At 38.2% G+C, this 24,078-nt stretch overlaps 1 protein-coding gene across 1 annotated transcript in view; it reads left to right on the top strand.

The window, feature by feature from the left end:
* LOC126299067 (uncharacterized) overlaps positions 1-4,475 on the top strand; it is a 63,772-nt gene extending 59,297 nt beyond the window's left edge. Inside the window, exon 4 of the mRNA XM_049990736.1 lies at positions 1,863-4,475. Within this exon, the coding sequence (XP_049846693.1) occupies positions 1,863-1,974 (112 nt within the window). The 3' untranslated portion in view covers positions 1,975-4,475. The remainder of the gene's footprint in view (positions 1-1,862) is intronic.
* The last annotated feature ends 19,603 nt before the right edge of the window (positions 4,476-24,078 follow it).

The following is a 24,078-nucleotide window of genomic DNA, read 5'->3' on the forward strand; positions in this document are numbered from 1 at the left end:
GTAAACTTCGACCGCACTCCCCTTTTGCACGCTATTTATGTGGGTCTCCTACGGTTCGACACAGTAATCATCAAAAATCAGTGGAGCAAAGAGCACTCTGGGGAGATGCAGCAGTGGTCTGGACAAAACGTTAGAAACGGAAAATTTTTATGGACCATTACGATACAACCAAGAATATTCATCAGCAAACTACAATACAACCCAGAAGATTCACCAGCAGCTAAGATATCCAGCCATGAAAGCCTTCACCATGTGATTATTTCAAGCAACATTCTGTAGGTTGTAGCTAAGCCACTGCTGCAGAACACAGCTTTAAAATGTCAGGATGTTTGGAGCATGCTTTCTTTCATGGCTTGATTGTTGGACTCAGTTGTCATTCATTAAAAATGAAAGGGATAATGTGATGTGGATACTGCCCTTCAACTGCCCAACAGAGGTCAGTGTCAGATAACAGAGCACTCGGATCGAAACGTTAATAGCCCAGAAATACACCAAATCACTGCAATATTTGATGATTTTACATCTGAACGGAATGGACAGTGTCTTGAAAGGAGGCTAAGAGATGAACACCAACAAAAGCAAAACGAGGATAATGGAATGTAGTCAAATTAAATCGGGTGATGCTGCGGGAATTAGATTAGGAAATGAGACACTTAAAGTAGTTAATGAGATTTGCTATTTGGGGAGCAAAATAACTGATGATGGTCGAAGTAGAGAGGATATAAGATGTAGACTGGCAATGGCAAGGAAAGCGTTTCTGAAGAAGAGAAATTTGTTAACATCGAGTAGAGATTTAAGTGTCAGGAAGTCGTTTCTGAAAGTATTTGTTTGGAGTGTAGCCATATATGGAAGTGAAACGTGGACGATAAATAGTTTAGACCAGAAGAGAATAGAAGCCTTCGAAATGTGGTGCTGCAGAAGAATGCTGAAGGTTAGATGGGTAGATCACATAACTAATGAAGAGGTATTGAATAGAGAGAAGAGAAATTTGTGGCACAACTTGACTAGAAGAAGGGATTGGCTGGTAGGGCATATTCTGAGGCATCAAGGGATCACCAATTTAGTATTGGAGGGCAGCGTGGTCGTTAAAAATCGTAGAGGGAGACCAAGACATGAATACACTAAACAGATTCAGAAGGATGTAGGTTGCAGTAGGTACTGGGAGATAATGAAGCTTGCACAGGATAGAGTAGCATGGAGAGCTGCAACAAACCAGTCTCTGGACTGAAGACCACAGCACAAACAACAACAACAACATCACTTTCATCTTCCTGTAGCTCGTTTGAGCATTTACAGAGTCATAGGTATGGGCAGAATAAACATACATTATAAAAGTTGAGCCTCTTATGAGAAAATTATTGATGGTGGCTTGCAGTATGTCCCAGTTACTGTCATCAGTATGAAAAAAATTGCAGTCCTTCCTTAAGGGCCTTAAACAGAGTTGGTGGTTTATTCTTGCGGCCCACCACGTCCATACTTCTTCCTGTATCTAGAAAAAAGTGACAATTTGCTGTCCCTCCTCTCTCCACCTCTTCCACCCAACCTCCCTCCCTCCGCCTACCTCCTCCCTCCCTCCCTCCCTCCCTCCCTCCCTCCCTCCCTCCCTCCCTCCCTCCCTCCCTCCCTCCCTCCCTCTCTCTCTCTCACAGGTATATATATATATATATATATATATATATATGTGTGTGTGTGTGTGTGTGTGTGTGTGTGTGTGTGTGTGTGTGTGTGTGTGTACCCACATTCCATTCTCCCTCTGTCAAATATGTCAGTGATTCAAATTATTCTTCCTGTTGTAATGCTGATAAGTCTGTTTTCTTATTTTGATATATTGTTCACTCATCCACTTGTACTCTCCTGCATAGCCTGAACCTGGATCCACTGAAGAACCCATACGTGCCAAAGCCTAAGGTGGAAGAAGTTCCAATTGTCGCAGCCGCACCGGCACCACATTTCAAGATAGTGGTGCGCAAGTAGAAGAATCACCATGGACATCACATTTCTCTCACAGCCATTTCATTATTAGGTTCACATACATATTTCATTCAGTATTACTTTGATAAATGTATACTGCAAATGGATGAAAGTTTGACCAAATGTAATTAAAATGGAAGTAGTGTTTACAGAACTTCATCCAAATACTTTCCATACTTTGAGCAGTGTCATCCATGAGAAACTTAATTTATGAAGAATACTGTTAAACACATGTAACTGTATTAGTATTAATAGGACAATACATCCACTTTTTAACACTAAAATATGGAAACATTTCCTAGCTAGCATTTAGTGCTGACAATAATAACTGTTAAAAATGTTATACACTTCACATAAAAAGCTAATTTGATGTAGCTTGTAAAGTGTGCAAGAGTTTACATAATATTATGATATATGAAGAAAGTTATTGTATTAACTTAAACAGCAGAGCATATTCAGATACTTACACATTAATGTCTCCTGCAAAGCATCATGCAATTTTTCCAAATTCTGTTCTTCTAAAGTGTCTGCAAATTCTTTCATTTCAGTGCTTGTTGTACATGCAGCTGTCGGGTTGTGCAATATTAGGTTATAGGAAAAAAATCTGAAAATAGGATAAATGACATTAAGTACTTAGTCAATGTAAAACAGCCTCGAAGAATTATTACATACTTGTACATATATCTTCTTTCAAGTATATATACCATTTTTGTAATTTATTAACTAGTTTGAGGAGAAGCTGAAACATTCAATAATATTATCTGTTGTCCAGTAGCTGTCTCATGAAAGTAGGGATACTGAATGAGAATAATTACTGATTTGAAGAACTAACAATCATACTAATGCAAGTACTTCCTTGCTCAGAAGTCATCATCTTGTAATTTTAGATGTATTACTTGCAGTGTAGTAAACATGTATTCTTATAATATGTACTTCAAGCTACTATAATGTATGCTTTCTTCTCCTCAGATTAGCTTCATTCTGTAAATAACGTTCATTTCATTTAATAACTATCAAATACACAAGAACAGAGGTTCATGTGATACAAGGAGTATAAGAGTTACTGGATGACATATTGGATTTTATACAAACTACAGATTTTAATTTGTGCTCACATAAATTATTAACTAATTGATGTCTATTTTGAAAATATTTCTGTCTTTGTTATTTAGTTACTAAAAATACTAACAATCCCATAGAGTCAGGATATATATGAATGTTACACTATTTTACATTACTTTACAGGTAAATATATCTCCATGTCTACATACTCACAAAAACAATAGTTGTTAGTTATTGATTTGTACTAGAGACAAAAGTAAAGCTCAGTAGCTAATCCACGAGTGTCAAAGAATAGTAATATCAGTTCCATTGTTTCCTTTCTGTAATTATACAGAGTAATGATGTACCATAATGAATTTGTATATATACCATTTTTTATCCTATGAAATAACAATAATTGAATACTAAGTACCTAGTGCTGTTAATTGCATATAATCCTCTGCATTAACATGAGTGCTTTTTGCTTCAGTCACATTGCTGATACTAAATAATTTTGCCTGTATTATGAAAGTATGAACAATATGCACAAATACTGTTAAAACAATGGACTCATTTGTTTTGGGTGTAAATTTTTTGTACTGCATGCTTTAACATTTAATTTTCTAATTTGATACAACGTAGAAATATTTTTTTCATGATTGTATAAATATTTAGATTGTGATTTCTACTTACACTTATAAACTACAATGATGTCATTCAGACATTGGCACACATAAGACAAACTAGTGGTGAAACTGTGACTACTTGAGCAGTTTTCAGTATTATGCTTGACTATCATTGTTTGCAACATATATATATATTTTATGAAAGTTTCTCAGTTGGAAATTGAGTAGCTGTAATTACTGACAACTGATATGACTTTAATGGAAAATTTTAACTAACATTTTATATGACTGAAATGAATTTACATGTATTGTACAAAAACTTATTAATTTGTTTTTAGTGATATTTTCTCTGCTGACTTATGTCTCAAATAATTATCATTACAGTAACAAACAAATTTAGTTCATGTTTTTTTTAAATATTAAAACTGTGACTTCATTGTTATAATATATTAATGCATATAAAATTTAGTTTTTATATGGTTTCTAGTGAATGCATTGCACTTTAGTATGTAACCGAATTTTAATGATTTTTTGAATTATTTCTGCTCATTTCTGCATCTCTATACACATTGTTTTGGATAAATCTCATCTATTTCTTACACAATATTCTTTCTCTACTTTTTAAATTCTTATTGTAAACGCTCTACTTCTGAATCTGTTTAGCTGCTGCTTTTTGTTTCTGAAGTGTTCTCTTTAAATATAAGGCATTCTAGATTAGAGCATGTGTTGAACAGTATTCTGTCTCAGAAACACTTCATGGTGTAGAAGTTGTATGTCACCTACAAAAGTAATGTACAGAATTGTTGTATGTGAATAAATCATTCTTCATGGAACCCTGTATTGTTGTTTTGGTAATAACCATTGTCATTTATATAGGAAATAATGGCCAGAGAGTTCACTGTCTTTATCTGTGACTCATTGTTTCATGTTAGTTAATACTATTAAAACTAGGTAGCCACCATGCACAGCAGCAATTAGGTATGTTATGGGCATCATCTGAGATATGCATGTGCATCTCGGTATGTGTGATGCAAAAGATCTAAGAGTGTACTTATGACCACCCTTCATTGCCCATTATTGTATAGAACTGTAATGTCTGTCTGTGTTCACATACATACATTTGGTGAATTTCATACAGGGTTCAGATGGAAAAAAGCCTTGATATTTAGGTCACTGAAGTCAAACAACTAAAATTTGCAGCAAAACATAGATTGGAAATGCACCATTGTGTAGCAATGGGCATGAAATGGCAACTAATAAACAAGTGAGTAGAAGTCTGTATATTTACCCTAACTAGCCCAGATAATTGATACCTTTTACACTAAAAATGGCAGGTGCTGGATAAATGGCTTGAACTTCTTATTTAAGCTAGAGTTAAGCCAGCTTTCCCATCACATACAAGAGGGATTACTTCAGATAAGATTTGTTTTGTTATGTTTACTTGGCACTGACTATTGAATCACCTACAGGAGGAATATCATAATGCATTTACAAAAGCCATGTGCTTAGAGTTTCACTAACGAGCATATAAACAGAATGGAATTTCATTCTAACAAATAGATCAGTAATATAAGAAAAAGAGATATTGATGAACAAGTAAACAGAAACGCAACTGAAACACTCTATTTTTAAAAAAATTATTATTTTACAGAAAGTATTCCAAAGTTCTGTCACTGACAGAGCTACAAAGTAAACACCATTGACTAGATACACTCTGTCAAAATTTAAAGGCATTTTGTGAATAATTCTTATGGCCCAACAAAATTCTTGCTAGTCACCCTACATATTACAGAACAGTCAAACGGCAGTTTAGTTAGATAAAACCATACTTGCAACCTGTGATTACTCGGTAAATTCATCTCACCTCATTGTCGTATTTTTCCACAATTCTACAAATTTATTGCACAGTGCTCTGTCCCCTGTTTTTTTATTCATATTTTGTGTCCACTTCAGACACACACATCATATTCTATTACCTCCTTTTCTTTCTGATAATTTTATAACATGTCCAAAAGAAGATGCCTATCAGTCAACGTTATGGATACGAGAGCATCAACTTTAGGCCATTATCATTCATCAACTCGTAACTTACCATGGGCTGTATAAATTAAACTGGATATTAACTTATGTATGTTACTGCTCGTTGAGTTCCATTGCTGTGGCTTGAATTACTTAAAGAAATATAGCAACTGGCTACTTTTTTTAAGTAGCTTTATTTATGGCAACATGTGTTTTGGACTTTCATCCATTTTCAGTTGATGTAATATATTAATGATTTTATCAATAAGTTTTTATGGACTGTATTTGAAAGCCAGAGTGCTTTTTTTTTTCTGACTTGTGATTTCTTTCTTCTACCTTTATATGCATAGCACACTTAAAGGTCCACTGATGCTCTGGTTCAGCAAACACAACAAAACAAGGCAAACAATAGATTGCCCCATTACACCAGGAAGTGTTTATACTATGCATATAAAGACAGAGAAAGAAGCTACAGAAGAAAAAGACAGCAGCAGCATTCAAAATGAAGTCAACAAAAGCATGGTGTGATAAATGTATTATGCCAGTTGAAGATGGGTGAAAACTAGTGTCTTGATATAAATAAAGCTAGCCTACACAAAGAAGAGACTGAATTCTGTAGTTCTTCAAGTAAATTTGGTATGTTTTCCGATACTTGCAATTCATCAGTTATGGGTTGACAGCATCGTTAGCACCATGTTGGTCAACTCAGTATGGAGAGCAGGATGATAAGTATGAAGTTCCAATTTCTCAGCAGTCATGAAATCAGAACTGCATCAGTATCAGCATCATATTTTATTTAATAAGATACTCATAAAATAGCCAAAGTGGCCTGATGGTGGTATGCCTTGACTACCGTGTGGCAGGACCTGCATCAGCATAAAACAAGGTGACATGTTAGGAGGTTCACAGACACAGGCCAGGCAAGCAACATCAGCAAAGTAACAACATCAGTCATGTTTCCATTCCTCCAGCAGTGAGGCACATATGAATCAGACGCCAGCAGTCCTGGCAATGGGTCAGGTACAAAACATGCCAGGGTGTGGACTGCAAACCCAAGATCCATTCGGGACTTCCTAGAGCCAGATGAGTTCTCCTAGGTGGTGGGTTCCATTCAACGGTAGCTGCTTTGGCCCAGGTAGCATCACAGCTAGCAGTGACCCATAGACCAGCAGCTAGCTGATGATGCAGCTAGATGAAGCTGTGAGGTACTCTTGGAAACAGTAATAGCCATGGCGTCTGTCCCAGTGTAGGCTGCAGCTTGACATAAAATATTGTTAGTCTGGGGTGACAAGCATTTATAATCACTGGACTCAGTTTATTATGATAACTCACTACTTCTCGTCATATAGGAGCCTGTCATGCACCATGCTGCATCAGTATGATTCCAGTCCTGACCACAGGTTTCCACAGAGAGCTAGCTCACTCACCCCATCTTGGGTCATGAAGTGAGTTCAGAGGTGTCTGGGTGCAACAAGTGACTACTGAAGGCTGATTGCACTTATCAGTCTGCTTTGATAATGCTGCTGCCATGTTTGAGCTTGTGTAAAATCATGAAACCGAATTCATTAACAGTGTTGCATCTTGGTTTGTAAATGTTAAACTGTGTTTCAGGTAATGTGATAGCAATGATAGTGGAATGGTGTTGGGGAAATCACTTCACTGGTCTTTCCTAGATGGTCAAAGAATGTTGTTAAAACATAGCACACATTTGTACTATCATAAGTAAAGTGATCATGGTCGGGCACACAAAACTTAGCAGTTCAGGTTGCTAGTAATAATGTTGTGTAAAGGCTGTGTGGTTCCCAGGGATTGATGCCCCAGCTATCTTGTGTACATTTCTCTAAGTCTAAATCTGAATCAGTCCACCATGAAGTGTATCATTCGTTACCACCTTTCTCTGTGGTGCATACACAAAGACCAGATTCATATCCTTCCCATCCTGAAAATGACATTACATACCACAACACAGTGGTGAACCCAAGACAGACAACTGAAACCTGTATGAATGACTGCTGGAAGGACTGAATTAGAAGACAGCTGACACTTTGAACAAAGTATATATTTATCTCATGCATAATTGTAGTATTTGAGCATCTGTGCATCACAAGAGAGCTATTAAAAAGCATATGATGTTTCCCCAGCAGTACCAAGATAATTTCTTGAGATTCATGACTATAAAATACATGTTTCACCATCAGCTGCTTTTTTATATAAAGCCCAAATATTGACCAGTTTCAGTCAGAGACCACCTTTGTAGATTCATTATGGTTACAATGGTTTGGGCTACAATATCATACCTGTCATTACTTAAATAATTGGCACAGTTCATATGTAGAGCATGCCATGGATTCCAGTGGAGCACACCAGGACTTTTAAAGACAAACATGGTAATAACATGCATAAACAGAGTACTACTCAACAGTGTTGTGGCACAAACTATTTTAATCCTACTCTGTGAAGGTGGTCTGTGACTGAAACCAGTCAATATTGGGATAAAAATATAGCTGATGGTCAAATATGAATTTTATACATTACTTGACAGCTGTTTGCAGTCACCTTCCAAAAATGTTTGGATTCATAACTGTTGCAAGAAGAGGAAGTTTGTAGTGCATATGGTTTAAAAAACAACAATTTCATTTCTTCACTGTCTTCTATTTTCGCTTTGGAATGGGCTGGTTATTCATCAGATACATGGGTTTTAAATAAATAAAGTTACAAATAAAAATATTGAAGTATGGTTTAAAACTGCAATTCCATTACTTTAAAGATTGGTGATGTTGATGAGCCGAAGAATAGCTGCAATGGTAGTTAAATTGGTTTAGTTATGCTGCAGAGGATGTTATGTTGGATCTGCTGTTGTTATACTGAGAATGATCTCTCTACTTCTTGATGACCAGCACTGGACAAAATGTACAAATGATATAGGATTGGGATTTTTGGGAGGAAAGGGACAGTGAGACATTGGTGAGGAACTGTTCAGGGAAGTATCTTTATCCAATCATAGATACCTAGCCCAGCTGCACTATTTTGCATATGTGTTGGTTTGTCATGGTGGCTCTCATTATACAAGATAGGTCCAGGGTAGTGTCCTGAAGTGAATCTACACACATTATGTCCAGAATAGTGTTTTGAAGTAGATCTGCCTGCATTACATCCAGAATAGTGTTCAAAGGTGGATCCAGAATAATGTTTGAACATGAATTCCCATGGGTAACATCTGGGACAGCATCCGGAAGTGGATCAAAGCATATTAAGTCTGCAATAGCACGTGGAGACAGTCAGAAAGTTAAAAATCAGTTAAGAAGGCTAGGAGAATGTTTCTTCTAGGAAGAGCAACTAAGCAGTTGTTACCATCTCACTTAGACAATGAGATTATGGCAAAAGTTTAAAAAGATTGTAATTCATGCTCTGGACAAGTATGTGTGTTGTAAGTGCATTAAAGATGGAAAAGGCCACAATAGTTTAACAATGAAATTTGGAAATTGCTGAGGACGCAAAGGCTGTTCCACTCTCAGTTCAAAAGAGAAAGTGCAAATGATGACAGTCAAAGGTTAGTAGAGATTTGTGTGTCTGGTAAAAGATGTATGCGCTAAGACTACAACTACCACTATCATACCTCAGCAAAAGATCTACTCGAGAAACCAGGAAAATTCTGGTCCTACATAAAATCACCTAGGCAGTTCCAAGGCTTCATCTGGTCACTTCTTGGCCAGTCGAGTATGGCAGTAGAAGATTGCAAAACAAAAGCTGAAGTTTTAAATTCATGTCGAGGAATCGTACATACCAAAGATTGACCATAACACAGAGACCTGCATGGACAGGATACTAGTAAGCATCCCTGGCATCAAGAAACAAGAATTCCTTTTCAGTTTTACAAACAGTGCTCTATCATACATAGTTTGCATTTGTAAGGAATATCTCACCCAATGCAAAGTCCCTAGTAACTGGAAAGAAGTGCAGCTGACTCTGTATACAAAAAGGATACAAGAATGGACCCACAAATTACAGACCAATATCCTCATCATTAGTTTGCTGCAGAATTCTTAAACATACACTCCTGGAAATTGAAATAAGAACACCGTGAATTCATTGTCCCAGGAAGGGGAAACTTTATTGACACATTCCTGGGGTTAGATACATCACATGATCACACTGACAGAACCACAGGCACATAGACACAGGCAACAGAGCATGCACAATGTAGGCACTAGTACAGTGTATATCCACCTTTCGCAGCAATGCAGGCTGCTATTCTCCCATGGAGACGATCGTAGAGATGCTGAATGTAGTCCTGTGGAATGGCTTGCCATGCCATTTCCACCTGGCGCCTCAGTTGGACCAGCGTTCGTGCTGGACGTGCAGACCACGTGAGACGATGCTTCATCCAGTCCCAAACATGCTCAATGGGGGACAGATCCAGAGATCTTTCTGGCCAGGGTAGTTGACTTACACCTTCTAGAGCACGTTGGGTGGCACGGGATACATGCGGACGTGCATTGTCCTGTTGGAACAGCAAGTTCCCTTGCCGGTCTAGGAATGGTAGAACGATGGGTTCGATGACGGTTTGGATGTAACGTGCACTATTCAGTGTCCCCTCGATGATCACCAGAGGTGTACGGCCAGTGTAGGAGATCGCTCCCCACACCATGATGCCGGGTGTTGGCCCTGTGTGCCTCGGTCGTATGCAGTTCTGATTGTGGCGCTCACCTGCACGGCGCCAAACACGCATACGACCATCATTGGCACCAAGGCAGAAACAACTCTCATTGCTGAAGACACGTCTCCATTCATCCCTCCATTCACGCCTGTCGCGACACCACTAGAAGCGGGCTGCACGATGTTGCGGCGTGAGCGGAAGACGGCCTAACGGTGTGTGGGACCGTATCCCAGCTTCATGGAGACGGTTGCGAATGGTCCTCGCCAATACCCCAGGAGCAGCAGTGTCCCTAATTTGCTGGGAAGTGGCGGTGCGGTCCCCTACGGCACTGCGTAGGATCCTACGGTCTTGGCGTGCATCCGTGAGTCGCTGCGGTCCGGTCCCAGGTCGACGGGCACGTGCACCTTCCGCCGACCACTGGCGACAACATTGATGTACTGTGGAGACCTCACGCCCCACGTGTTGAGCAATTCGGCGGTACGTCCACCCGGCCTCCCGCATGCCCACTATACGCCCTCGCTCAGAGTCCTTCAACTGCACATACGGTTCACGTCCACACTGTTGCGGCATGCTACCAGTGTTAAAGACTGCGATGGAGCTCCGTATGCCACGGCAATCTGGCTGACATTGACGGCGACGGTGCACAAATGCTGCGCAGCTAGCGCCATTCGACGGCCAACACCGCGGTTCCTGGTGTGTCCGCTGTGCCGTGCGTGTGATCATTGCTTGTACAGCCCTCTCGCAGTGTCCGGAGCAAGTATGGTGGGTCTGACACACCGGTGTCAATGTGTTCTTTTTTCCATTTCCAGGAGTGTATTCTGAGTTTGAATGTGATAAATTTCTAGAGACTGAAATGTTTATGGCCACAAATCAACATGATTTTACAAAGCATCATTCATGAAAAACTCAGCTTAACCTTTTATCACAGAGTATCCTGCAAACCATCAATGAAAGTCAATGGGATGTTTCAATATTCTTAGATTTCCAAAAAGCAATTAACATGGAGCCTCACTGCAGACTGTTAACAAAAACTGAAATGCAGGAGGATCTGCAGCGAATTGACGCATGGTGCACGGAATGGCAATTGAATCTCAATGTAGACAAGTGTAATGTGATGCGAATACATAGAAAGATAGTTCCCTTATCATTTAGCTACAAAATAGCAGGTCAGCAACTGGAAGCAGTTGTTGTTTGTTGTTGTCTTCAGTCCTGAGACTGGTTTGATGCAGCTCTCCATGCTACTCTATCCTGTGCAAGCTGCTTCACCTCCCAGTACCTACTGCAACCTACATCCTTCTGAATCTGCTTAATTCCATAAATTATCTGGGAGTACTCATTAGGAGTGATTTAAAATGGAATGATCATATAAAGTTGATCGTCGGTAAAGCAGATGCCAGACTGAGATTCATTGGAAGAATCCTAAGGAAATGCAATCCGACAACAAAGGAAGTAGGTTACAGTATGCTTGTTCGCCCAATGCTTGAATACTGCTCAGCAGTGTGGGATCCGCACCAAGTAGGGTTGATAGAAGAGATAGAGAAGATCCAACAGAGAGCAGCGCGCTTTGTTACAGGATCATTTAGTAATTGCAAAAGCGTTACGGAGATGATAGATAAACTCCAGTGGAAGACTCTGCAGGAGAGACGCTCAGTAGCTCGGTATGGGCTTTTGTTAAAGTTTCGAGAACATACCTTCAGTGAAGAGTCAAGCAGTATATTGCTCCCTCCTACGTATATCTCGCAAAGAGACCATGAGGATAAAATCAGAGAGATTAGAGCCCACACAGAAGCATACCGACAATCCTTCTTTCCACGTACAATACGAGACTGGAATAGAAGGGAGAACCGATAGAGGTACTCAGGGTACCCTCCACCACACACCGTCAGGTGGCCTGCGGAGTATGGATGTAGATGTAGATGTAGATGTAGATGTAGATGTAGAAACTCAAGCTTATGGAATAGGTCCCCAGATATGTGAGTGGCTCTGAGACTTCTTAAATAACAGAATGTTGTATGTTGTCCTCGATAGTGAGTGTTCATCAGACACAAGAATATCATCAGGAGTGCCTCAGGGAAGTGTGATATGACTGCTATCAGCTTCTATATATGTAAATGATTTGCTGGACAGGGTGGGTTGCAGTTTGATGCTGTTTGCTGATGATGCCTTGATGAATGGGAAGGTGTCAAAGTTATGTGACTGGAGGTGGATACAACATGAAAAATATAAGTTAATGCAGATACATAGGTAAAAGAAACCTGTAATGTTCCGATACAGCATTAATAGTGTCCTGCATGACACAGTTACAGTGTTGAAATATCTGGGCATAATGTTGCAAAGCAGTATGAAATGGAACAAGCATGTGAGGACTGTGGTAGAGAAGACAATCATCAACTTTAGTTTTTTGGGAGAATTTTAGGAGAATGTTGTCCATCTCTAAAGAAGACCATATATAGGATGCTAGTGTAGCCTATTCTTGAGTACTGCTTGCATGTTTGCCATCTGCAGCACGTTGGATTAAAGGAAGAAACTGAAACAATGTAAAACTGACTGCTAGATTTGTTATCAGTAGGTCTGAATTACACATAAGTATTACAGACATGATTCAGGAACTCAAATGGGAATCCCTGGTGAGAACACAACATTCTTGTTGAGGAACACAATTGAGAAAATTTAGAGAACTGGCATTTGAACCTGACTGCAGAAAAATTCTACTGCTGCCGACATTCATTTTGCACAAGGACCACAAAAATAACATATGAGAAATTAGGACTCATATGGAGGCATGTAGATAGCCTTGCTCTATTTGCAAGCACAAGAGCAAAGGAAATAACTATTAGTGATACAGGGTACCCTCCACCATGCACCATATGGTGGTTTGCAGAGTACATACGTAGATGTGGATGTAGACGTAGAGGTGTACCCACCTCCATTACATTTGCCAGTTTCCTTATCCAGTCTGAGCTTGCACTCTGTCTCTTATGACTTCATTTTCAATAGGACATTAAACCCTAAAAGTCTTTTTACTTTTACAGACATGAAACAAAAATGACTTCCTTTATAATTAATGCAAATCAGATACAGTTTGATAATGTAGTGCTTGATCAACAATAAAAGAATAATGAGACAAAAACACATCTATTGCTACATCTGCCAGTCAAATATAAAGTGAACTTATATTACATAACAGAGAAACTTTGTATTTTTTCATACCAACTGTAGAAATTGCAACATTTATTTGGACTTCATATTGTTCATGTCATCTAAATTATAACTAAGTTTGTGTGTAAGATTTGGTAATGAATAGTTTTTGGTGGAATATAAATGCTTCAGAGCTAACTGGTACAAATGAACACTAGCAGGCACCGAAGTTTTACAGTCTGGGCTTGTACTCAGCAGCATGTTCCACCACTTTGTGGTCAAATCTACCCTTCGCTACAGCTTGTTGATGTCTTTCGCTACAGCTTGTTGATGTCTATTCACTCAGATGGACAGTTGGCTGATGGTCATGCCCACATGAAAGGCAACACAGAAGTAAAAAAGGAGCATGTAGGACATGATCTCTGTTACTGGTGAACCTGACTCTGATGGGATAGGATATGCCTGTGAAAGGACTGGAATAGTATGTGTTGTATGAATGACTAGGGCAGGACTTGCACCTAGGACTTCTACAATCCCATGTGACAAGGTTTTGGGAATGGATGAGATTTGAGGATGGACAAGCACTCTGCACTCCGTCGTCAGGCCACAAGTGGCCCATCAGGATAGGAGGGGCGTGTGGTCAGCACACCGCTCTCCCAGTCGTTATGATGGTTTTCTTTGACCGGAGCCACTACTCCTTAAGTGGCATCACGAGGCTGAGTGCACCCCAGAAAATGGCAACAGCTCATGGCGGCTGGATGGTCACCCATCCAAGTGCCAACCACGCCTGACAGCACTTAACTTCGGTGATCTCATGGGAACCAGTGTAACCACTGTGGCAAGGCCATTGCCAAGGATTTACAAGGGTGTTTCATATATGTTGTGAATGGCAGAATAATGCTTTGGTAGGGGTGGAGGACTGTGAATGGAATTTTCCTCATTTCCAGACACAACAATGATATGTAGAAAAAGTCATGACAAAGAAAGTGGTGTACTTGTTACAGTCTGGAGTGATACTAAATGATGAGGGAGCTGTTCCTTTTCTGTTGGTTCATAATGGTGATTGAACCTGAGAAATAATGTGGTGGGGTTGGTACAGTCTGGGTGATACTGAATGATGAGGGAGGTGTTCATTTCCTGTTGGTTCACAATTGTGATTGAATGATTGGGGACGTGGGTTGATATGGCATGTGGCTGGGAATGAGGGACAGCAAGCTGCACTTGTTGAAGCCAATTATTTAATGTGGTAAACCTTATGCCCATCACTCAGGCAGGATGCAGAAACCCTGACCCACTTCTGAATTCATCACAGTTCATTCAGTTTGTACGAAATACATATAGATTATACACACAAACCTTCCTCAAAAACCAGTCTACTTATTAGTAAAAACTTAATCAAAATCTCTACAGATTAACCAGAACATACAGACAGAAGTGAGCAAGTGACTTCAGTTTATGTATGTAGAAAGTATCTACTGAAATCATAAAATATCCTTTAGCCTGTCTATAAATACCTTCACATCCTATGCAAAAATCACTCCGTGGAAATCTTAGTGGCAACATCATGTACTACCACCTCACCTTTTTTTAACATTGTTATGCCAAACTATGGAGCATGTCTGACCTTATGTCACTGATGTGGTTGCTTTCTTCTTCTCCCAATATCACTTCACCTCCTCAATGTTATTTTTAGTATGTTCTGTCCATGTTATCCTGTATTTAATACTTGCTTTACCTTTAAATTGGTGCTTATCAACTAAGGCATTTAATTCAGCTCTGTCCTGTGAAATGTTGTTTTTGATGACCATTTCCAGAAAATCTTTTTCAATTTCATGTAACCAATTGTTTTTAATTTTCATTGAGAGAGTGAGGTATAGAATACTTTTGGTCAGTCTATTATCATTCAAATTTCTTTTCCTGAATGTGTTCAAGATTTTTCTGAAATTTTGATATAACTCATTAGACTTCCCTCTCATCAAGATTCCCTCAACACAAACTGGACCAAAAATATTCCTTAATATTTTGTTTTCTTCTTTTTCTATGTCTTTGGTTAATGACTTACCTCCAGTGATTACAGTCTCTAATGCATATGATGTTTCAGGTTTGATTACTGTGATGTAATGTTTTAATTTTGCATTACAAGATATTGATTTTTTTATTGTACCTGTTCCATAAAATTCTATACACTTTTTTTAAATTAATGATTCTGTCTTTTCATGATTACATCCAGAGTGCTGGATGACTTTTCTTAGGTACCTACTTAAAATTGGATATTTGAGATGATTTGCCAAAATGTGTAAACACGGGTTGTCCATTTAGGTATGCAGGAAAGCCTCCAATGTATTGATTTTTCCTTCTTTTTTTTAAGAAATTTTCAGTCCACTTTTAGTTGCCTCTTCAGAGAGTTTTTCAGAAAGCCAGACATCATTAATGAATTTTACTCTGTAGTTTCATGTGGTCTGTTAATGGTTATTCCTTTCACTTATTTTTCCCATGTCCTACATGCTTTTTTCTTTTACAAAGTTCAGTCATAAGAGGGGTAATCCATCTCCCTGTTGGATCCCTGTTCTTATGTCAAAAGATAAAGACATTCTGCCTATAAATTCAACGTTTTATCTGGTGTAAGTCAATGTTTGTTTAATCAACTGCCTTGTCTTGCTATCAATTTTAAACTCTTCTTGTGTATTAAACAGTATACCTCTATCTATTAAATCACACACTATTCTGAAGTCTACAGAGCTGATCACTGCTCATATGTCCTTACAGATTTGTAAGACTGTCATGAGATTGATATTTGCCAATTAAATGGCATGTTTGTACTTCAGAATTTTTAAATATGATTTTTTGCAAAATTTTATAAGCAATTGGCAGCAATGAAATCCTCCTGTAGTTGTTTATGGCACTTTATAGTGCAACAGGTGGATTATGCTCCACTGCCATTCTTTAGGGAATGTTTCCTCCAGTCAAATAACTGTAAGAAGTTTATGAATTTTCTGCTTTCACCACCTATTTTCCACATTTCTGCTATGATTCAATTTTTCCATGGAGTTTTACAGTTTTTAAGTTTATGTGTTAATTTGTCACCTTCTATTGTTGGAGGTTCTGATTCCACATTTGGCTCAGGTTTTGAAATGGGAATTCACCTGTGAGGGATTTACTTTATAAAAGAACTTTAAGGCAGTTTTATAAGAGTTTAAAGTTCTCTTTATTATATAGTTCCAAAACCCCACCTGATCATCTAAAACAGATTTAGTGCCTAATATGTTGACATTTCTTCTCTAAAAGTTCTCTAGAAATCCCATGGGTTACTTTTTTTTAACTCTTATTCTTTTTCAGATAGTCTGGTTTTATCACAATGGTGTTTTATGCATCAAATGAAAACTGAAGTCTGTTTTTGGACTCCAGTGAATTAATGTCACTTTCATGTGATTTTATGGGAAATCCATATTATTAATTATTTTCTCTATGGCCCTGTCAAATGTGTTATTCCACTACCTATATTTACATGTCTTTGGGGGTGTAATGGTACTATGAGACACTTGTAAGAGAATATTTTTAAGTTCCGACCAGCTGGAAGATCTTTTGCTGAGTATGTTTGCATGGAAGATATTCGAATTTTGTTTAAGAAATTTTGGATCAGTTCTTGGATTTCTGCTTATTCTCAGTTTTGTTCTATTTGACTGTGATTTATATTTAATTAGTAACAGGTAGTAATCAGAACAGATGACACACCTTTTTTTTTTAAAATTTTACATTCAAAATTGGTTTTTGATTTCTCTTTGAGATAGCTGTATGATCTACTTGAAGTTCTGCAAAATGTGGATTTAGAGATCTTCAAATTTTCTTTTTGTTAGAGCATCATTTCAAAGGCTTCACAAAAGCACTGCACATTGTAATTTCATAATGTCTTTGTGTGATTCCATAGAAGTAATTGGCCAGATAACATCCCAATTAAAGTTTGTGGGTTGCATTATGGAAAGTGCATCAAAGTTAGTGGTTAGCAGTAATCAGACTAATACATCTGTGAGAGTTTGCAACATCATGGATCCTATTATGTTGTGTAATGTGTGAATGTCAGCTGTTTATCAGAACTGTTTTAGTTACTATCTATTTGTCATTCAGTATCTGTTGTTTTTAGTTTGCACCTTATGGATGTGTTATTGGCCCATGCTGCATGAAATCTTTATAGAGACTTTAGTAAAGAAGTGTGCTTATATGACAATACCTTTATGAACTTTGATTAGTGGAAGAATGAGTCCATTAATACGTGGTACCACAAAACTTTTATGGACTGTATGAGCTAGCCTGGTTTCAGTGATATATGAATAGAAAAGTTAAGAAGCTGATCATCATTCAGACAGCCAGTTTAAATTTAATACATTTCTGACCAAGTAAAACTAAAAACAGTGGTGCTTCATCCATTACTATTTAACACTGTTCAGTACCCAAAAAGTTTTCAGTTTTGAGGTGGCAAACTTGTGGAGTTATTGAGAATAAGAGACTACAACCAGGTTAGCATCATTACACTGTCTTATGGAATAGTACTGTGGGGCAGGACCTGCTACACTAATATATGAAAACCCAGCAGGAGGCCTACAATTCTTTCATGGATGTGTGTGTCAAGTGTAGGGCCATGAGACATCGTAATACCACTTCTTTTCCATAGGGACATTGTTGTAGCTGGAGGATAGTGTACCTGGGAATGCATAATGTTTCCTGGTTAGTGTTTAAATCTATCAACTGATTTTAGAATCACCTGAAGAGCCAAAAGCAGTTTCCTACATTTCCTACACCTTTTGCTGTTGATGTGAGGTTGTGTTTGTACAGTATTTATAAACATTATTAGTTCTACATATTTCATATATTAAAGCTAAAGGATATTGTTAGTTCTTCAGTTACAGAGATTTATAGTGGGTAAAATTCTGTATATTTTTAAAATTAGTTACATAATGTATGGACAGTTAAGCCATATCTTGTCAGTCATGCACCATATTGTACCTTGAAGTGGTAGAAGGTCTTGTACCATGAAACATGTGATACTGACAAATGAACTTTACCTCTTTAAGATCTTAAGAATTTTCCTTCTCTTGAAAATGGAAATATATGTTAGTTGCCAATAGCTTCAATTTCAAAATGTTTTTAACTTATAATCAGTTTTTAATAATTCCTCTCATTAATTTGAATTTGCTCACTGATTATTGCTGTTTGATAGAGAATATTGTAATATATGTACTGTTAAATACAGTATTGACAAGATTTTCTCAGTTGCAAAACTTTTAAATTTGAATAAAATATTTATTCCTAAGTACATGACCATGTTATACCTTGAAATAGGTTTTCACACTTGCAAAAACCTTTCAAATTGAGATAAGAAAATACATTAAATATCTATTAGAGGTGAAAGTCTGAAAACTATTTCAAGATACAACAGTCTCCACTACTGTAGTTGCTGCCTCTTTCTATTCTATTCCCTCACTTTCACTCTCTTTTCTTGCTCCCTTGATGACATTTTGGCTCTCAGCTAAGCCTTATCATAGCTTCCTCTTGTAATTCCTTGCATTACTCCCTATTGTTCTCAACTTCTTTTGGTCACTACCTAGGTTTGATCTTCATTCTTTTCTAAATTTCTCTGATGTGCAGGTAAGGGCACTCAACATGATACATTGGTATCTGCCCAAATTCCACTATCTGGACTCCCAGTTCTATGCAAACTACCTACCACACTCAAAACCTAATATGTTAGCTAGTCTGTTGTAGAGGGGCTGTCATGTATTTCGACAATTGTAGCCTTCTGACTACACTGGTCTCTGCACTACAAACTCTCCATGGTTGCCAAGGAGTAGGTGCCACTCTGCAATAGAGCACCAGATCTCCAAGTACAACAATATCCCCTACAGAAAAGAATTGGTACTACAATAGCTCATGATCCTGTGCTTGCCACACACATCCATGAAAGAGTTGTGGGCCCTGTGTGGTCTTTTCATGTATTAGTGTAGCAGATCCTGCCCCACAGTACTATTCCATAAGACAGTGTAATGGTACTAACCTGGTTGTAACCTCTTATTCTCAATAACACCATAAGTTTGCCACCTCATAACTGAAAACATTTTGGGGTGTCTTTGAAGAGAGACCTTAGTTGTAGTAAGTAACTCCTGGACAGACAGTCTACCATAATGAGACTCAAGCTGGATGTCATGAGAGAATCTGAAGAGATTGGAACTCTCACTCTGATGGTCACCAAAACAACCACAAAGGGTTCCCATACTTGGCTATTCCACAGGAGGAGGGACAACAGTTTTAGTATGGAGAATTTAACTCGCAACAATACATAGGCTCTACTAGAAGATAAGCCCTATCATCTTTGTGGAACGCTTCGAATGTAAGGTGGAGAGATTCCAGCATTACACAGATGAAGACTGGCTTCCTCCTGATCAAGGCCACAGTCTAGAGATTTATTTTTATGTTGTTCTTTGAGTGATATTCCAGTTTCTTCTACACGTCACATAAGTTTAAACAAAATATGGGGATTTATCTTTCACTGGAATTTGATATTACAACTGGATGATGAACTATATGCCAACCTAAAACTGTTAGTTGTGCAGTGTGTCCACCATACACAAAAGAGGCCAAAGGATGACAGAAATAACACAGGAGAATTTACTCCAGTGATCGAGGGACTACACCTCTACATACCATCACATATACAGTGCTTTAAGTGCTTACATTTAGGACAAATGTCATCTTGTTCTTCCATTGAGACCACCTGTGGCAACTGTGGAGTTATTTGGATCCATCTCCCAACTTGTCAGTTGTCAGGGCTGGCACTCCTTTCACACACTGAAATGTCCTGCTTACAAGACTATCCAAGAATACAAGACCTTTAATTCAATATTGTACTTTGATACTAACCAGTTATTATGACAAACAGTTTCACAATAATGGAAAAAACCTTGGTACTCATCCAGGCAGTATCAACCCACTTAATCTGAGGAGGAAATGACCATTTTATTATCCCCCTCTTACAAACATCAGCGATCCTGATCTCCCATCCTTGGCAAGAAAAGCATTCACCATCTCCAGCAATCTCTGATAGAGGAACTTCTCTCGGGCACCCTCCTTCTGGAACCTTGTGGACTCATGCCCTGACACAGGCCAGTAGCTGAGGCAATTGTAAAATGCAGCCCACAGTGCTGCATCCTCTTCTTTTGTTCCTGATCTCAAACTGGACAAATCTTCACAGATCTCAAAGGCTTCCAGAAGTTAGTCAAGTCAATGCAGAAATCTGAGACAAAGGAGACCCTGGCAGAATGATATTCCCTTATGTACCTAATCTAAACCTACATTCCTAGACATTGTACTAACATAGCATGTGTTGGTAAGTGAAGGCTCTGGAGTGTGGTTCTACATTCAGCCCCCCTTCACCCCCTTCCACCTCTCTCATCTCCATCTTATCCACAGGTTAAATGTACTATGGAACTAGAGTGGTTACTACTGCCACCTCCATAAAATATGGCAAATACTGTCAGTTACCAACACAATTGACATAGTGATCCCATTATCCATGGGTCCATGTCACTGACAGCCAGCCCCATGGTGGGCGCAAGAAACTGTGGTAACAATCCCAGATAGCCTGCAAGCTTTTCAGACATTTCAATGAACTTCATCAGTGGTGAATCTCATAATCTTTAAACAGCTGTTGGAAGAACCCAATTTTTTTAAAATTAAACCTGAAAGAATAAATACCAGGAATGATATATATCCTTCTTTGGAATGCATACTCCTTCTCCCAGTTGTAGGCCAAACTTTGTGAGTTATTTAGGCAATGACTGAATTCTTTGGCATTATATTAGTGCCAATACTGATCCATCTGTCCTCACAGGGCATTCTGTGATCCACTTTGTTAGTGGCATTAGTGATTGCCTCTTACCCTCCTGCTCTCCTGATGTGAGAGCAAAGGATGGACGTTACCATTCTGCCCTTTACTGTACGCCCTGCAGATTCATGTAGCAAATTGTTTATGGAAAGGGGACTATTTTATACCCTCAATTCATCCCACAGCATGGCCTCAGGCTCTGACTTGCTCCATAATCCAACTATTCAACACCTGAACAAAAATCAGAAAAATACTTTCTCAGAGTTTTTAATTGTATCTGGCTCTGAAGTGAATTTCCTTGCAGTACTTACAATGCTAGAAGAATTTCAAGAAGACTTAAAAAAATGAAAATAACAAGTCATACTGCTCGAAAATATGGTAAAATACTTATGCAAATCGCCACATCAAGATCAATGGCATATCCAGACCTACAGAGAAACAACAGACAAAATCTAAACCAGTTTCAGAAACACACAAGCTTTCTTCAGGAAGCAGAGTCCAAAGTTTATATTTAGTCAATGAACCTAAAACTGTTGAGGCTTGTGAATCAGATAAAGTACATAAAACTGGATTGCTAATAACAAAATGCTTAAAGCACCAGTTAGGTCACAGTACTTTAGTAGAGTCTGATACAAGAGTGGTAAACAAACTGTTTCACAACACCATTCAAATGACAAAAAATAATACCAACACAGTTCTGCTTGCTGACAGCCATGGCAGAGGGATTGCAGGAATGCTTAGCTACCGGTATGATGTAAATATTACCAGCATCATGAAACCTGGAGCTGGATTTCAGGAAATCTTGAAGGACTACAATAACAAAAGTTGTCTTACAAAATCAATGTCTCATGATTCCATGCACAAAACAAACTCAAAATTGCAGCCACAGTTCTAAGAGAGAGATTGAATAAAATAGATGATCATAAAGTGTTTGTGATAACCATACCACATGGGCATGACCTTATGGCATCTTCTGTTATAAACAAAGAGATACAAAAGCCCAACATGACTCACAGACACATTTGCCAGTCCAATACAAATGCTTCTTACCTCAGCATAGATGATGATCTGGAAAGGAAACACTTTACAGCACATGGCATGAATCTGAATATATGGGGTAAGTCATTACTCAGTCCGGGAATTAAAGTGTTCCTGGAAAGTGTTCATCATTCAAACTAAAACTGTGATACTGCTCCACTGCCATCAGAAAAAAGGTATGCAAAGCATTGTACACAGACAAGGCCATTATAGGCGTGCACAATCCTCCTGTACCAGCTGATCCAGAGGACAAAGAATCAGTCACTGAACGTCCATCTGCACTCACAGCAGCAACAACAACAACAGAACACACTGAAACACCACCAGCAGAAGAAAAGGAAACAACTGCAAGTCCATCTGCACTCACAGCAACAACAGCAGCAGAAGACACAGACATGAAAATTATTCACTTAATTTTTGGGAGGCACAGACAACTTGCTCTGTGCCTGAGAAAGATGCAATGTGTGTTTTAGTTATGGTAGTGGATTTATTACACTCTGTGTCAAAATTACGTGCCACATATGTAAATAATAGAAGAAGAGGAAACAACTGCAAGTTAATTTGAATGTGTAGTGTAATAAGCAGGAGAAAAATAGTGCCAACATCCCATCTGAAAGGGTTTTTAATATCAGGTGCAAAGAGGAGGAAACCACCATGGTAAGAAGAATAAAACATTTAACAGTATTTCATCAAAATATATAATCCATAAAGAATCAGCAACTAGAATTAGAATTGCAAACATCATACAGTTATCACTGTATGTATCACTGAACAATGGCCTAAGGAAAAAGAAATTGCATATTCTGTATTGACGTCAGATGATCTGCCTTGTTCCTATAGCAGAAATTTGATGAAATGTGGAGGTTCATGTATTTATGTCGAAAAAGATGTTACATTTAAAATCAGAAAAGACCTGCTAGCATTAAGTGAAGACACACATTTTGAATTATGAGCAGTTGAAACAACAGAAAAAAGCCAAACAAATTAATTGTATTTTGTTTTTATAGATCCCCTAGTGGTAATATAAATTTTTTTTCTCAAAACTCAATCAGAGTTTGGACAAAGTATCGACTCAAAAATGGACATTCTCATATGTGCGGATTTAAATATCAATACAATGAAATCAGATAATACTGTATTAGTAGTACATATGTGAGTATCCTCAGCAGCTATGGCATAACATCACTCGTAAGCTGTCCAACCAGAGTGACGAAACAGTCTTCCTCAATAATAGACTATGTGGCAACAGACATAGAAAGAAAGCACTGCAGGTTACTTGTTCAAAATCTAGGTCTGTCAGATAATCTCTTCCAGATATTAATAGGAAATACTAATGTAGAAAGGTCTGCTAAATTGAATGCATGCAAAAATGTCTTCTCAGAGTTAAACCTATGTCATTTCTCATTCCAACTACAGCATGGAAGATGGGAGGAAATGTATGCAGAAACAAATGCAAACAAAACGTTTAATAAGTTCATGACAATATTAAAATTAAAATTAGAGGAAGCGTTGGAGGAAGAATTTCCCAATACATTACATTGTATTGGAGCTTCAAAGAAAAGTATATGGATGACTAGAGGTATCAAAATATCATCTGAAACTGTAAAGTATCTCACAGCCATAAAAAATAATCAGAAACAGCTGTTTCAGAGCTTCAATTCAAAAAAAAAAAAAAAAAAAAAAAACCTTACAAACCATAAAACATTTCTGAAGGC

Source organism: Schistocerca gregaria, chromosome X (assembly GCF_023897955.1).
Source record: "Schistocerca gregaria isolate iqSchGreg1 chromosome X, iqSchGreg1.2, whole genome shotgun sequence".
Classification (NCBI taxonomy): domain Eukaryota; kingdom Metazoa; phylum Arthropoda; class Insecta; order Orthoptera; family Acrididae; genus Schistocerca; species Schistocerca gregaria.